The 13,366-nt window shown below is 39.4% G+C and overlaps 1 protein-coding gene across 1 annotated transcript in view; it reads right to left on the reverse strand.

Moving 5' to 3' along the window:
• Positions 1–3,604: 3,604 nt before the first annotated feature.
• LOC138979545 (myb-like protein X) overlaps positions 3,605–13,366 on the reverse strand; it is a 14,853-nt gene continuing 5,091 nt past the window's right edge. Inside the window, exons 5-14 of the mRNA XM_070352259.1 lie at positions 12,749–12,868; positions 12,170–12,367; positions 11,716–11,819; positions 10,729–10,873; positions 8,626–9,752; positions 7,502–8,131; positions 7,179–7,310; positions 6,761–6,858; positions 5,779–5,839; positions 3,605–5,207 (exon numbers count right to left, since the gene is read on the reverse strand). Coding sequence (XP_070208360.1) covers positions 5,064–5,207; positions 5,779–5,839; positions 6,761–6,858; positions 7,179–7,310; positions 7,502–8,131; positions 8,626–9,752; positions 10,729–10,873; positions 11,716–11,819; positions 12,170–12,367; positions 12,749–12,868 — 2,759 coding nt within the window. The 3' untranslated portion in view covers positions 3,605–5,063. The remainder of the gene's footprint in view (positions 5,208–5,778; positions 5,840–6,760; positions 6,859–7,178; positions 7,311–7,501; positions 8,132–8,625; positions 9,753–10,728; positions 10,874–11,715; positions 11,820–12,169; positions 12,368–12,748; positions 12,869–13,366) is intronic.

Consider the following 13,366-nt stretch of genomic DNA (forward strand, 5'->3'; position numbering starts at 1 on the left):
TTCTAAGTGACGGTTTTGGAAAGTAGTTGGATAATTTGCTGACTCAGATTACACCAGATTGGTCATTTGGCCTTAATTTGATCCAAATTCGTCTTCTTAAATTTACTTTTTGGAAGGTGTACTAGGGGAAGTTTCTTTGCTCAGATTACACCAGATTCCTATATTTCCCTTGTTTTTATCAACATTTTCCGGGGGGGGATGCCCCCTGACCCCCCCCCCTCCCCTCCTCAGATGTTCGAACGCTTCGCACCCTCAAATTGTCCCTAAAATAAATTTGGAAATCCCTGCATGACAATCGTCCCCTTCGCCCTCTTGACTGATTGTAAAAAACATAAAACCTTTATCGCCTTTCAATACATCCACCACTTTGGCACCATACTCACTCTGGCACCGGTATGCCACAAAATCGAAATTCTTCAAATATGAAGCGTTGAAACTGTGTTAGTCTGTTGATCTTAATACGAATTTTATGAAAAAAACGTCTAGGGCTTAAATATAGAACTCTGCAGGCCCAAAGAGTAAAAACTGTTTACACCAACTTCTAATGCAATATTCACAATCCACAAGAAGATCACAATGATACGATGGGAAGCTCTTGGTCTGATTTATATTTTATGCAAAGAAAAACAACAAAGGGATCACTTCCGCTGTTTATTGCGTGCATGCAGAGGTTGGATAGGTCCTCCTAAAAACTATGCTACGCGTCATAAAAAAAAGAACTAGGCAACGCGTTGATGAGTTTCTGAAATGTACTGTGTTTTGTCTTATTACCCTCTAAAACAGCATCAACATGCCTTTATTGCTTCTCATAAGATGACACATGCACCGTTCAGCAGGACATAACATCATTGTTAGACAAGTTCGGCGAAGAAAAATGACCGTTTTGGATACACATTTGATTGTTCAATCTAAAGACATGCAAAACTTGTTCCGTTTTAGGTGTTCCAATTTTTTGGGTTGATTTTTAATGCAGAAATCTTGCTTTTGTGAATTTGATGTATTTGTGGCAGGTTCCATTGTACGGATTATTGCCTCATGTGATACCAATCAGTTTGCTCCATTTGGTAGTTTAATGGATGGCCTTTATAGACATATAACTTTATGTTTTACAAGAAACGGTCTCAGTACAAAGATCTGTACTCAAACGCATCTTTATTTTTATTTTTATTTTTTTATTTTTTTTATTTTTTTTGGTTGTAACTTATTCAGCCACACATACAAACATATTCTACATACATAAAAAGCAAATAAGCCTACAAAACCGCTCCAGTCCAACCACATTCCGCGTACACAATCATTACTTCCATCCCCATTTCGAAATATCGCAACAACAGACCTCCAGATATATAACACGATCATATGTGTTCTCTGTTTGCATGTTTGTCCAGTGTCTTGTCCCCACATAAAGCATATTAACTCTACCTGTCCCAAGATAGGCCAAATGGTTCTAAGAGGACGTTAAAACTAATTATCATCATCATCATCAAACGCATATCTGTCTCTTTTAACGTTTAGTCCAATTTTGACTAAATGTTTTAACATAGAGGGAACATTGAGGGTCGTGGTGTATGTATGTATGTGTGTGTGTATGTGTACGGCGATTCAGAGATAACTACCGGACCGATCTTCATGACATTTTACATGAGAGTTCCTGAGTATAATATTCCCACCATAGTTTTTCATTTTTTTGATAAATGTCTTTGATGACGTCATATCCGGATTTTTGTGAATGTTGAGGCGACACTGTCACGCTCTTATTTTTCAACCAATTTTGTTGAAAGTTTGGTCAAGCAGTCTTCGACGAAGGCCGGACTTAAGTATTGCATTTCAGTTTGGAAACTTAAATATTAATTGATGAGTTTGCTCATTAAAGCTGTCATTAAAATTAAATTTTCGCAAATAGATTCAAACTTTATTGCATCCTATTCGTCATCAAATTCTGAATTAGAAAATATATACCTATGTTGTGTTTACTCTTAAAATATGATCACAATTAACGAAAACAGGTTAATTAATACTACGATTCAAATTTACGAAATCGATCCAAAAATGATTTTATCTTATCCTTTATGATTGCCTGATTCAAAAAAACATATATTATTTATATGATATGTTGTATTCAAAACAAGCTCAGAAAGTTAAAAAGAATACAATAAAGCGCGCTTTCCTGCATAGCGCAATACGCCACTGCGCTGACCTGGCTTGTCAATTTCATTTCGTTTTGCACGTAAAGTGTGAGCGATTTCCTTCTCGCGGGGATTGACGAACCTGTCTTCGTCTTGGTGAAAAATTGTAGTGCGTTCAGTTTTATTCTGTGAGTTAGACAGCTTGACTAAATGTAGTAATTTCGTCTTACGCGACTTTTTTGTTGTTGTTAACGGGTGGTAACGAACTTAAAGGCACCGTCCTGTCTGCGTTGACGATAATGTTTACCACCTGTCCAGGCTTTCTCATGAACATAAGTATACCAAAGTAAACAGTGTGGCCGAATGTTAACTGTTGCTAAAATAAAGAACCTGAATGTCGAAGGTGTCAAAGAGAGAGAGAGAGAGAGAGAGAGAGAGAGAGAGAGAGAGAGAGAGAGAGAGAGAGAGAGAGAGAGAGAGAGAGAGAGAGAGAGAGAGAGAGAGAGAAAGAGAGAGAGAGAGAGAGAGAGAGAGAGCGAGAGAGAGAGCATGAGCGAGAGAGAATGAGAGATAGACAGAGATAGAGAGAAAGGGAGAATGAGCGAGAGAGAAAGATAGAGAGAGAGAGAGAGAGAGAGAGAGAGAGAGAGAGAGAGAGAGAGAGAGAGGAGATAAAGAGGGGTAGAGAGAGAGATCTACACAGGAACTAGTTCTCATTTAGGTCGTAACACACCAACACACACACGAGCGCACAAACACACACACTGACACACACACACACACACACGCACACACACACACGCACACAAACAGACACACACTCTCTCTCTCCTATCTTTTTATTTCTTTGCTCCTTGAACAAGAGCAAACGTACCGAGTTGTGAACCGAAAACGTTTATTGATTGACAGGGCGTCAACACATAGTCCGTGTATAATGATTCCAAAGCAAACATGTGACTTGTATAGGCCTACTACAAAGCCCAAAATCAACACTGCCGACAATGATTCTGCACTCGCTCACACGTGTCATTGTAATAGCTACGTTGCATTTATTGTAATCAAAGCAATCTAATATGACCGACGTAAAGAGATATAAGCCTAGGTCTCTGCTAATCCTTTAAAAAAGCGCACTTTGCTTTTCATTCTATGAAGTCAGACTCAAGCGTACACAGAAATATAAACGAAATTGAACAGGATCCTGCAATTAGATTTGAGATAGATCTTCAGCTTTCGCTGTTTCGTTGCAAAAGTTTGTACTTCCTTGCTTTATAACTTTCCACGGCACACGAGCATGTCAGTAAGAAGGAACAATACGCTAAGGCATTTTGAAAATCTAGCAAACACACATGCCTAAAGATTTTGGAAAGCACCCCCTGCCTCGATCGCCATCATCTTTGCCCGTTATAAGATTAGTATTGAATGCACAAATAACACACAAGCACAATGAAAAAAGAATTGGGAATTGTTACTATGTGTCATTCTTGCGAACGTAAGTAGACAAGTGCAAAATACACGGATGGACTATCTCGTAAGTAGACAAGTGCAAAATACACGGATGGACTATCTCGTAAGTAGACAAGTGCAAAATACACGGATGGACTATCTTGTAAGTAGACTGTGCAAAATACACGGATGGACTATCTCGTAAGTAGACAAGTGCCAAATACACGGATGGACTATATTTTAAGTCGACAATGTGCAAAATACACGGATGGACTATCTCGTAAGTAGACAAGTGCAAAACGCACTGATGGAATACCACCTGCAGTAAGCATTCATTGAAAAAAAGATTTTAAAATATCTTGTGTTTATGTTTATAAAGTAAAAATCGCAAGGTGTATTGAGGTAATGATACAAGAAATTATTGGAAAGAAAGTAATGTAACCAATGAATATGCATATATGTTTAAAGGTGCTGCAAAGTTTAGATAATTATAACAACCTTAATTTCAGGATGCTCCGATTAATAACAAAAGCAAAAAAACACAGCAAATTACGAAATTAGCAAACAACCAACACACGAATTCTTGTGGTAAGATAAAAAAACGAACCATCTTTGAAAAATTATAATTACCAAATAATGTCCTGCTATCTTTGTGAATACATATTTATTTTTCTAGGATAAAAATCTATGTAAAAAACGTTTCTAATTTTGTAAGATCAAGCATATTACCGTTGAAAAATAAAAACGTTCATACTTTTATACGATTATCGAGTTGTAATAGGATTATCTTAGTAAAGATGTATAAATATATAAGACAAAGACGTACACGTACCATCTTTGTAAACAAAACAAAAAATAAAATAAGACGTCTCAATTTGCATTTTCATAAAAACAAATATATATTTCAGGGATAAAACTCCCTTTTAGGATTTTGTAATACCGACGCGCTTACACTGAATCATTTGATGTGTTTTCCCCGCTTGTAATAAAACAGTTCTCCTGCAATACAACTAATTTCAAACATATGGACGGATTGACTATCAGCTGGTTTCTGCCTCCCTACGGAAGCATGGGTGGGCGATAACGGGCTGTATGGACCTGGGTTCATAAAGAGAAAGCAAAAGAGCACACACAAAACATGTGTTTCTTTTGCTAAATTAATCCTCTTGAGTTATACGTTGATATGCACAGTGGTCCTGCTGACTGGCAGAAAGTCTAAAATATAGCAGCTAGGTGCACGTCTGGGGAAGCATGACATACGAGTGCAAAACGCAAAAGTTAAAAAGACACAGAGAAAAACAAACACATGTTACGGATCTCAGCAAACAAAAATAAAAGACATGGATTAAAACACACACAGACAGACAGAGACAGACACACACACACACAACACTCCCCCTTCCCCCCTCTTCCTAGCAAATCGCGAATACAGATCCCCGCCTGTAGGCGGAAACGGTATAACCATGCGTTGGTCAACATTTCGCAAGAGTTTGATCAGAAAGTGTAATGCACAACAGTCAAGCTCCTCCCTGAAGCTTGAGGTGTTGCACCCTGCATGGCCTCAGAGAATTTCGCCACCTCTGACACCGTGTGAAGGTGAAGATCTTTGCTCAAAGTATTGTAGTAGATCTCTGGTGCCTGTAAGAAACAAATCTAATCTTTTAAATCTGTTACTAGAGACAAAGATTACTTCTTAAAATGTATTCATTAAAAAAATGTTAGGGCTAATTTCTTAGCCCTATAAAAACTGTTATGCAAACCCGAAGGTTTCCATGAACATACAGACAATCGGAAACCACCAGACCCTATCACAAACAGAATTCTACAATACACCGGTGTTGACATTTAAAGGCCAACAACTCCGACGGGTGCATAGTCTGCTGTGAAAGGAGCGGTAGCCTCCCCTGTCACAATTAAAAAAAGACTTAGCTTCACATGGCAACAAATTGAGAATAAGGATTTGAACCAAGGGCAGATTAACAATTGTTATCGAAAAGGTACACACGAAATACTCAACACCAAGAGCCATACCTCATGAAAAAAAACTAATTCCGGTCCTGCCCTGCTCAAAATATATAGAAAAGACCTGACCAAAAACGGAACCATATGACATAGACATGATACTCTAAGTTTCAACGAAGCTGGTCTTCCGGTCTTTATCAAGAACACAGATTTTGGTGAAAACGTGTAGATAGTTTGCTTTGCCCACCTCAGATTTCAAACGCAGGAGGAACCGCAGATCTTTCTCGCTTAAACAGTCCAGCTCTTTGCTGTAAATAAAACAGAAAATAAAACCAATTGGAATCTGATGCCAACGAACGTTAAATCCCTGCCGGGAAAAAACACAAGAACAACAGAACACCTGTACAGATCAACGTCGAATGATGATTCCAAGAACTTTACAGAATCAATCAAATAATCAAGATTCAATTTATGATTCAGGGATACAGGAATTCTATTTGTTTGTTTGTTTGTTTGTTTGCTTTACGCCCAGCCGACCACGAAGGGCCATATCAGGGCGGTGCTGCTTTGACATATAACGTGCGCCACACACAAGACAGAAGTCGCAGCACAGGCTTCATGTCTCACCCAGTCACATTATTCTGACACCGGACCAACCAGTCCTAGCACTAACCCCATAATGCCAGACGCCAGGCGGAGCAGCCACTAGATTGCCAATTTTAAAGTCTGAGGTATGACCCGGCCGGGGTTCGAACCCACGACCTCCCGATCACGGGGCGGACGCCTTACTACTAGGCCAACCGTGCTGGTTCGTCGAATGATGATTCCAAGAACTTTGAAGAATCAATCAAATAATCAAGAGTCAATTTATGATTCAGGGATACAGGAACTCTATTTCAAGTGCAAAATAAACACCTACAATGGAAGACATAAAACAGAATACAGCATATCAGCTCATACGTTAGTGCCTTTCCAGCTATGTTCAGAAAAACAGGGACAATGAATTGATTAACATTTTCCAAGAACAAAGACTGATAATTATGTATATATTAGTGCAGTGCAATAGTAGCACAATATGGCCTGCCAGAGATATAGCCGTCGCCACATTTGAAGGAAAACAGGTAACATTATTAGCATTTCCCTAAGTACAAATACTAAATATGTATGGAGTGCAATGTAAACGAAACAGGGGCTATAATACCGACTGCCGGAGATGTTATCAACTTTACCTTTTCAGTCCAAATTCTCGGAGGCGGTCTTTTAGACTTTGCCTGACGGCCAGAGATGATGACCTCTTGGGCGGGTGGATACCTTTCCTTTGTTTTGCCTAAGAAAAAAACCCACCTCCATGTGAATTACTATCAAACAAATGCCTTGTTCATTCTGTAATATGTTTATTGTGAAAAACAAACAAACAAACAAAACAGTCGATATTTAAAAACGCGCATATCCTCGCTATAAACAACAGCAACTAAGTTGTTCCAAAAGTACCGGTTGTTAAGCGAGACCCGCTACCGATCGAGCGAGCTATTGACAAAGTTTGTATTATGCTGCGACTTGATCTTCTCTCTACTTTGTTAACAATTTACGATTCAAAATGTATTTTGTCTTCTCACTATTTCCTTCTTCCTAATAATTAACGATTACCGTAAGGGTGCGTCTGCCAGCATTCCCCCCATCTCGCATGGTATATGGACGTCTGAGAGACCCACTGATTATAGCTGTGGAGCTGCGTCCAAGAATACCAGGTGTCCCACCAGTTCCCTGGCGTCTTTGTAACTGTAAGTGAGAAAAAGAATTGTCTCCTTCATTTGTATCCCAATATCTCTCTCTCTCTCTCTCTCTCTCTCTCTCTCTCTCTCTCTCTCTCTCTCTCTCTCTCTCTCTCTCTCTCTTAAGCTTTTAAGCTATATTTACATGTATTCGTAAAACAAACAGATATGAATGATATAGATAAAGTAGCAAGCTACCTGTTGTGAAGCGTTCCCGTGTGTTTGTCTTCCATTCACGGATGACGACAATCCAGTGGCTCTTTCGTCATCTGATACCAGTAACTGCTCACCCCCATCTTTTCGAGGTCTTTCACTTCTCGATGGTGAGCGACCAGATGACCCACTAGACATGGCTTGTGAGCGATTCCGATCCTTCCTTTTCCGAGCTGCCGGGTGTCTATCGTTTCGTGATGGTGAGTCATCAGATGAGTTGCTGGACACGGCTTCTAAGCGAACCCACCTTCTGCGACTTGAGGGATGTCCATCGTTTTGCGATGACGATGAAGTCGACGATGAGTTATCTGATGAAACTGTTGAGCTATCCTTCTTTCTGCGAGCTGAACGAGGTGAGCGGTGAGATAGTGAGTGCCTTGGTGAGCCGTCGGACGAGGCGTGCGAATGATTCTTTCTTCTGCGAGTTGTGGAATGTTTGTCGTTCCGCGATGGTGAGTGATCGGGTGAGTCGTCAGATATCGCTGGTGAGCGATCCTTCTTTCTCCGAGCTCTTTTTCTCCTTGACTTTGAGCCATCAGGTTTCTCGGCTGGTTTGTCAGCACGTTCTTTTCCATGTCTCGGGTATGGTCTTTTGCATTCTGAACAGACTCGACCCTGTTGAAAAAAGGTGTTCCATTGAGAATACCGTAAGCAATGTTTGCTACTTCATCGGATGCATTGATCGAACGCATGACATTTTACATCCAAATATAGTTCTAGGACAAGGTATTGCAGAGTTATTGAGTTCAGCAAACAAGCTCACCCATAGCCAATTCAACATTGAACGTACTTCGTATGTTCAGAGGAACGAAGTGGACAATCATCCAGTACGTTTTGACGAGTATTGTTTCGATCTATACTATTGCTTTCAGTGATAAGAGCGTGATAGATATGTATTAAAGTACAGACAATCACATACATTAGTCACATACAATATTTACAGAAATAATTTCTAAAAGAGATACATCTCAAAATTAAAATCTGAAAACAGAAGGTTTTACTGTACAAAGATAGCATTCTGAACTAGTTTTCTTCAGTGATTTCCTATAAGTTTTATTTGTACATAAGAAACTGGATTCCTTGAATTTAAAGTTGTAATTTTTACTTACTGTATCCTTTGATTTACTCCTGTGCTGACGTCTACCCTCTCTCTGCGTTCGTGATTGGTTCTCCTCACGAGGAGATTCCCCTTCAGATGAACTGCGGCTTGTTGACGACAGTGATGATATCTTCTTCTGAATATTACTCTCTCCAGCTTGAATATTTTCATCATTTGTTTCTCTCTCTTCCCTGTCTTGTAAACGGGCATCAACTTCTTCATTCTCATCCTCTTCGTCTTCTTCTGTGTGCAGATCTCCTTTCTTCTCTTTGGTTTCGAATTCTGTTGCTATGTCGCCCATCTTTGTTCTGTTCTGTTCTTTGTCCTGCTTTTTTCTTGACAACTCTTGACCTTGTTCGTCTCCTTCGGATGCATTCGTTTCAGACTCTTCTTTTTCCTCGTTACTTTGTTCAGTATTTGATTCGGCTGCATTTATTACTCTGTTTCTCTCTGCACTTTGTTCAGTATTTGATTCGGCTGCATTGATTACTCTGTTTCTCTCTCCAGCTTCCTCGCCATCCCCGTCTTGTTCAGAACCAAGATTCAACTTGTCCTGATCTCTGTTTGAATGTTCGCCAAGTTTGTGTTTCTCTCTTTTGTTCTTTACACCTGCGTCACTTTTTCTTTTGTATTCTTCATTTACCGGTGAGCTGAACTCATCTATTTCCTCGTGAACGTTTTGATCCACAGTGACAGGCGCCGTTCCTTCTTTTACTTCCCCTGTTGTCTCTTCATCAGATCTTTTATTCTGATTCTTATTCCTCTGTTCCTGTTGCGGTTCCTTGTCGGATTGGTTTTTGGCCATGGCGTGGTCCGTTTCAGACGAAGACGGTCCAGCTTCTGTTGCACCACTGCCTGCTGTCAAGGGTGTCTGATGCTCCACCGTTACCACTTTCTTTGAAGTTCCTGTGTTTTCTTTTGCATCTGGCGTCTTTGATGAGGCAGGTACCTTTAAGATTTGTCGAATATATTTAAGAAGTTCCTGGCTTTTTTTGTCGAAACAACCGGTACCTTCTTTGGTGAAATCGAAGAACAATTCGGTGCTCTGAATAAATCCAAGCCAACCTTTAGGCCTGTAATTTTTCTGGAGTTTTAGGAACAGTAGAGGTTTTTCCTCTTGATGGGCGTAGTTTGCCTCTGAAAACGACAGCAAATTAATTCATGCAAAAAGCTGCTCAATGTGTTAATTGTGTGGACAGCTTTTGTCACACATTTGTTTAAAATTGAATCCCTTAAAAGAACTTATAAACGTTTTGAACTAAAGTACCTCAGTTTCACTATTCACAAACAATAGTTTTACCGTGAAAACAGGGGTCCTGATTTGGCCTATTATGGTCCGCTGGACCCGAAAAGCAACAGCTAACTAACTAACTAACCGTGAAAACACCTGTCCCGTCAAAAAGACTAATTAACTGATACATGAATGAATAAAAAAAATAAACAGATGAAACAGTGGATGGTCAAATAAGCAAATGACTGGATGGTAGGATGATTGACTGACTGATTGGAGAAAAAACCTGAGTAAATGAACAATATAGATGAGTACAGGTGAATACTCAGTGCATGCATGTTTCCATCAAATGAAAAACATTATTGTCAGTCGTCTCCACATGTCACACTTTACTGTATTTGCAATTCTGGCTAAGTATTTGTTAATGACACCAATGATAGCTTTGCCATCGGCTGTCTCTGCCATTTGATTGTTAGTTGTACTGTAATGTTGGATTAGAAATAACATTTATGAAATTCTGCATGCGTTGCCTTCAGACTTCACCCCATTAGCAATTCCAGTTATGAAAGTATTTCTCGGTGACTCCAGGAAAAAAAAACGTTGTAGCTTCCTCTACTTAACTTATTCTGTCATTTAATTGTCAATGATGCTGCTAAACTGATTAGAAATAACAAAAATATTGATATTTTGCATGCACTGTCTCAAGAATATACCGTGTTTGCAATTTCAGCTATGAAAGTATTTCTTGGTGACGCGGACAGTAATACCGTTGCAGCTTCCTCTACTTAACTTATTCTGTCATTTAATTGTCAATAATACTGCTAAACTGATTAGAAATAACAAAAAAATTGATATTTTGCATGCACTATCTCAATAGTATACCGTATTTGCAATTCCTGCTGTTAAAGTATTTCTCGGTGACTCCGATGATAACGATCGCTGCGCCCTCTACCGCATCTGCCATTCGCTGAGTCAGCAAGTCTTTCTTATCAGTCATGTTAGGAATGTCCATCCACGTGTTTATTCCCTGCAATTTGCAGATTAGAGCAAAACATCAGTTTGGAGGAACAGGAGTGGACTTGAAGAAGAAAATCAGAAACAGATAGACTTCTTCTTCTTCTTCTTCGTTCATGGGCTTAGACTCCCACGTTCACTCATGTTTTTAGCACGAGTGGATTTGTACGTGTATGGCCGTTTTTACCCCGCCATTCAGGCAGCATACGCCGATTTCAAAAAGGGGGACGGGGACATGCTGGATATTTTCGTGTTTCTATAACCCACCGAACTCTGACATCGGTTACATGATCTTTTCCGTGCGCACTGGGTCTTGTGCTTGCGTGTGCACACGAAGGGGGTTAAGTCATCAGCAGGTCTGCACATAACTTGACCTGGGAGATCGGAAAAATATCCACTCTTAACTCACCAGGCGGCAGCGACCGGGATTCGAACTCACGACCTCCCGATTAGGAGGCCGACGTCTTACCAGCACGCCACTGCGCCCGTCTACAGATTGACTGCTAGCACACGCTGATACATACACAATAATACGTCACAAGGAATATGACAAGAAATAGTGTAATGTGTCCCTGTTGTTATGGAAAGCATCAATTGCATGACTATAAAGTTGTGGTCATATTTACCAGATTTTCTGTTTATATTCTCTGTAAAGCAACTTCCATTTTAAGACTACCTCTATTTCAAAACCTGATTTTCTCAGATTTTGGAGGTCTTAAGAAGGGGGATTTAACTCTTCCAAATAATTTGTCATTATCTAACTAATTTATAATAGATCAGAAAATTAAAAATTAATTACGTTTTTTGTTCTTCAGCACAAGCTGCAATGGACTGTCATGACTTAAACTTAATTACCTCTGCCTTTAGGAAGTCACGGATTTGCGTCACAATGGGCTGGCTTCCCCAGTTGTATGAGAGCATGACGTGGCCGAGGTTTGCATCCGGTACTTTTTGCTTTTCTGTCAAGACATTGGTAATTATTACTAGACATATAAAAAATAAGTTGAATCACATTCTTAATGACCTAACGTTTTATTCAGAGAAGGAAAGAGAGAGATACGAGTATGCAAAACGCATCATCACCAGGAACCAACGTCAGTTCATTGCAACTGTGTTTGTGAAATATGTCATGCGTTTCTGTGTTATAATGATATCATATACACGTTTCATGGCGACTTACGCTATTTTTCCAAACAAAAAACAACAGCAAAACGAATGAAAGGAAACCTCTTCCAATGAATATACCAGATTATCTACCTAATACACTAATCAAAGAAGGCTTAAATACTGGGGGGATTTCAGGGCTTACTTTTTGCTTTCTTTTGTCGTTCGTGGTCAAGGTGTTTCTTGATGTGTTCTAGAATCTCATCTGCCTTGTCTTGGTCTCGTTTGCAGGTGGTAGAATCTTTTGCTTTCCTGATCTCTTTCTGCCACATAACCTGCTTGGCAGCCATTTTGTTGAGGCAATCCTTGTTGAAACTCAGTAGCCACAGGCAGTATATGCACACTGCATACAAATGTGAACAAACATTGTGATGTGCTATACGGGAAAAATAGTTTACTGAAGAAAAAGGGAAGAAAACTAATGACGTCGACACACGGTCAAAGAAAGAAAGAAAGCAAGAAAAAGATGCAACAACTTATGTGCTTACTTAGGCGACTACATTTGCCATGAGTTCCTGTGCAACATAATACTTGAACTGCAATTGCTACTTGTTATTGTCCTTGCTGCATGTGTTTCTTTGAGGAATCAAAATACATCAGCCTCGGCCTCACCCATTATCTGTGTGAGAAGGCTTCATCATAAATAGATGGACGATATGCTATTTGGACATGCACTGGTTTACACGTCTAAGTAATACAAAAGTAAATTTAGTACACAAATTACCTTCGATTTCACGATCGTTTTCTGCTCCATGAAGACCTTTCTGCAGAACATCGAGGACGTCATGCTTTAGCAGTAGGTCAAGTCGTTTCTTGTTGAACATTTCCAACAAATGCCTCACACCTGGAGACGGAAGACAATTGTGGATTTTAGGAAAATTGTAAAATCCCCGAGTGAATCAGGAAATGTACAAATGTACTGAAATGTTCAGGAATTTAGCAAATGTCAAGGTTTTGAGAATTTACAGTAACATATATCTCAGAATCTGACAAAATCAAACACAGGGGTAAAGAATTTTAAGAAGTGAGGTGCAAAGTTGGGAACACATAAAATGATTTAAACATAAACATGTGTGTAGCAAAACATACTGACACAACAGTAAGATTTTTAAGATATATACAGGTATGGACACGTGTCGAAAAATCAAATCTCGTCTGTGCGCAAGTTTTAAAAACAGTCTGACTGACTGCACTTAGCAAAATTATGGTTGTAATATGTTTGTTCCAATTACAACTTGACAGATTTGAGGAAAACTTAGAGAGCATTCTGTTTACTTTGTTTTGTGTGTGTGGTTCGCAGGCTTTTAACTTAAAAATAGAACAAAACCGGAGACATATAACA

Source organism: Littorina saxatilis, linkage group LG11, assembly GCF_037325665.1.
Source record: "Littorina saxatilis isolate snail1 linkage group LG11, US_GU_Lsax_2.0, whole genome shotgun sequence".
Taxonomy (NCBI): Eukaryota; Metazoa; Mollusca; class Gastropoda; order Littorinimorpha; family Littorinidae; genus Littorina; species Littorina saxatilis.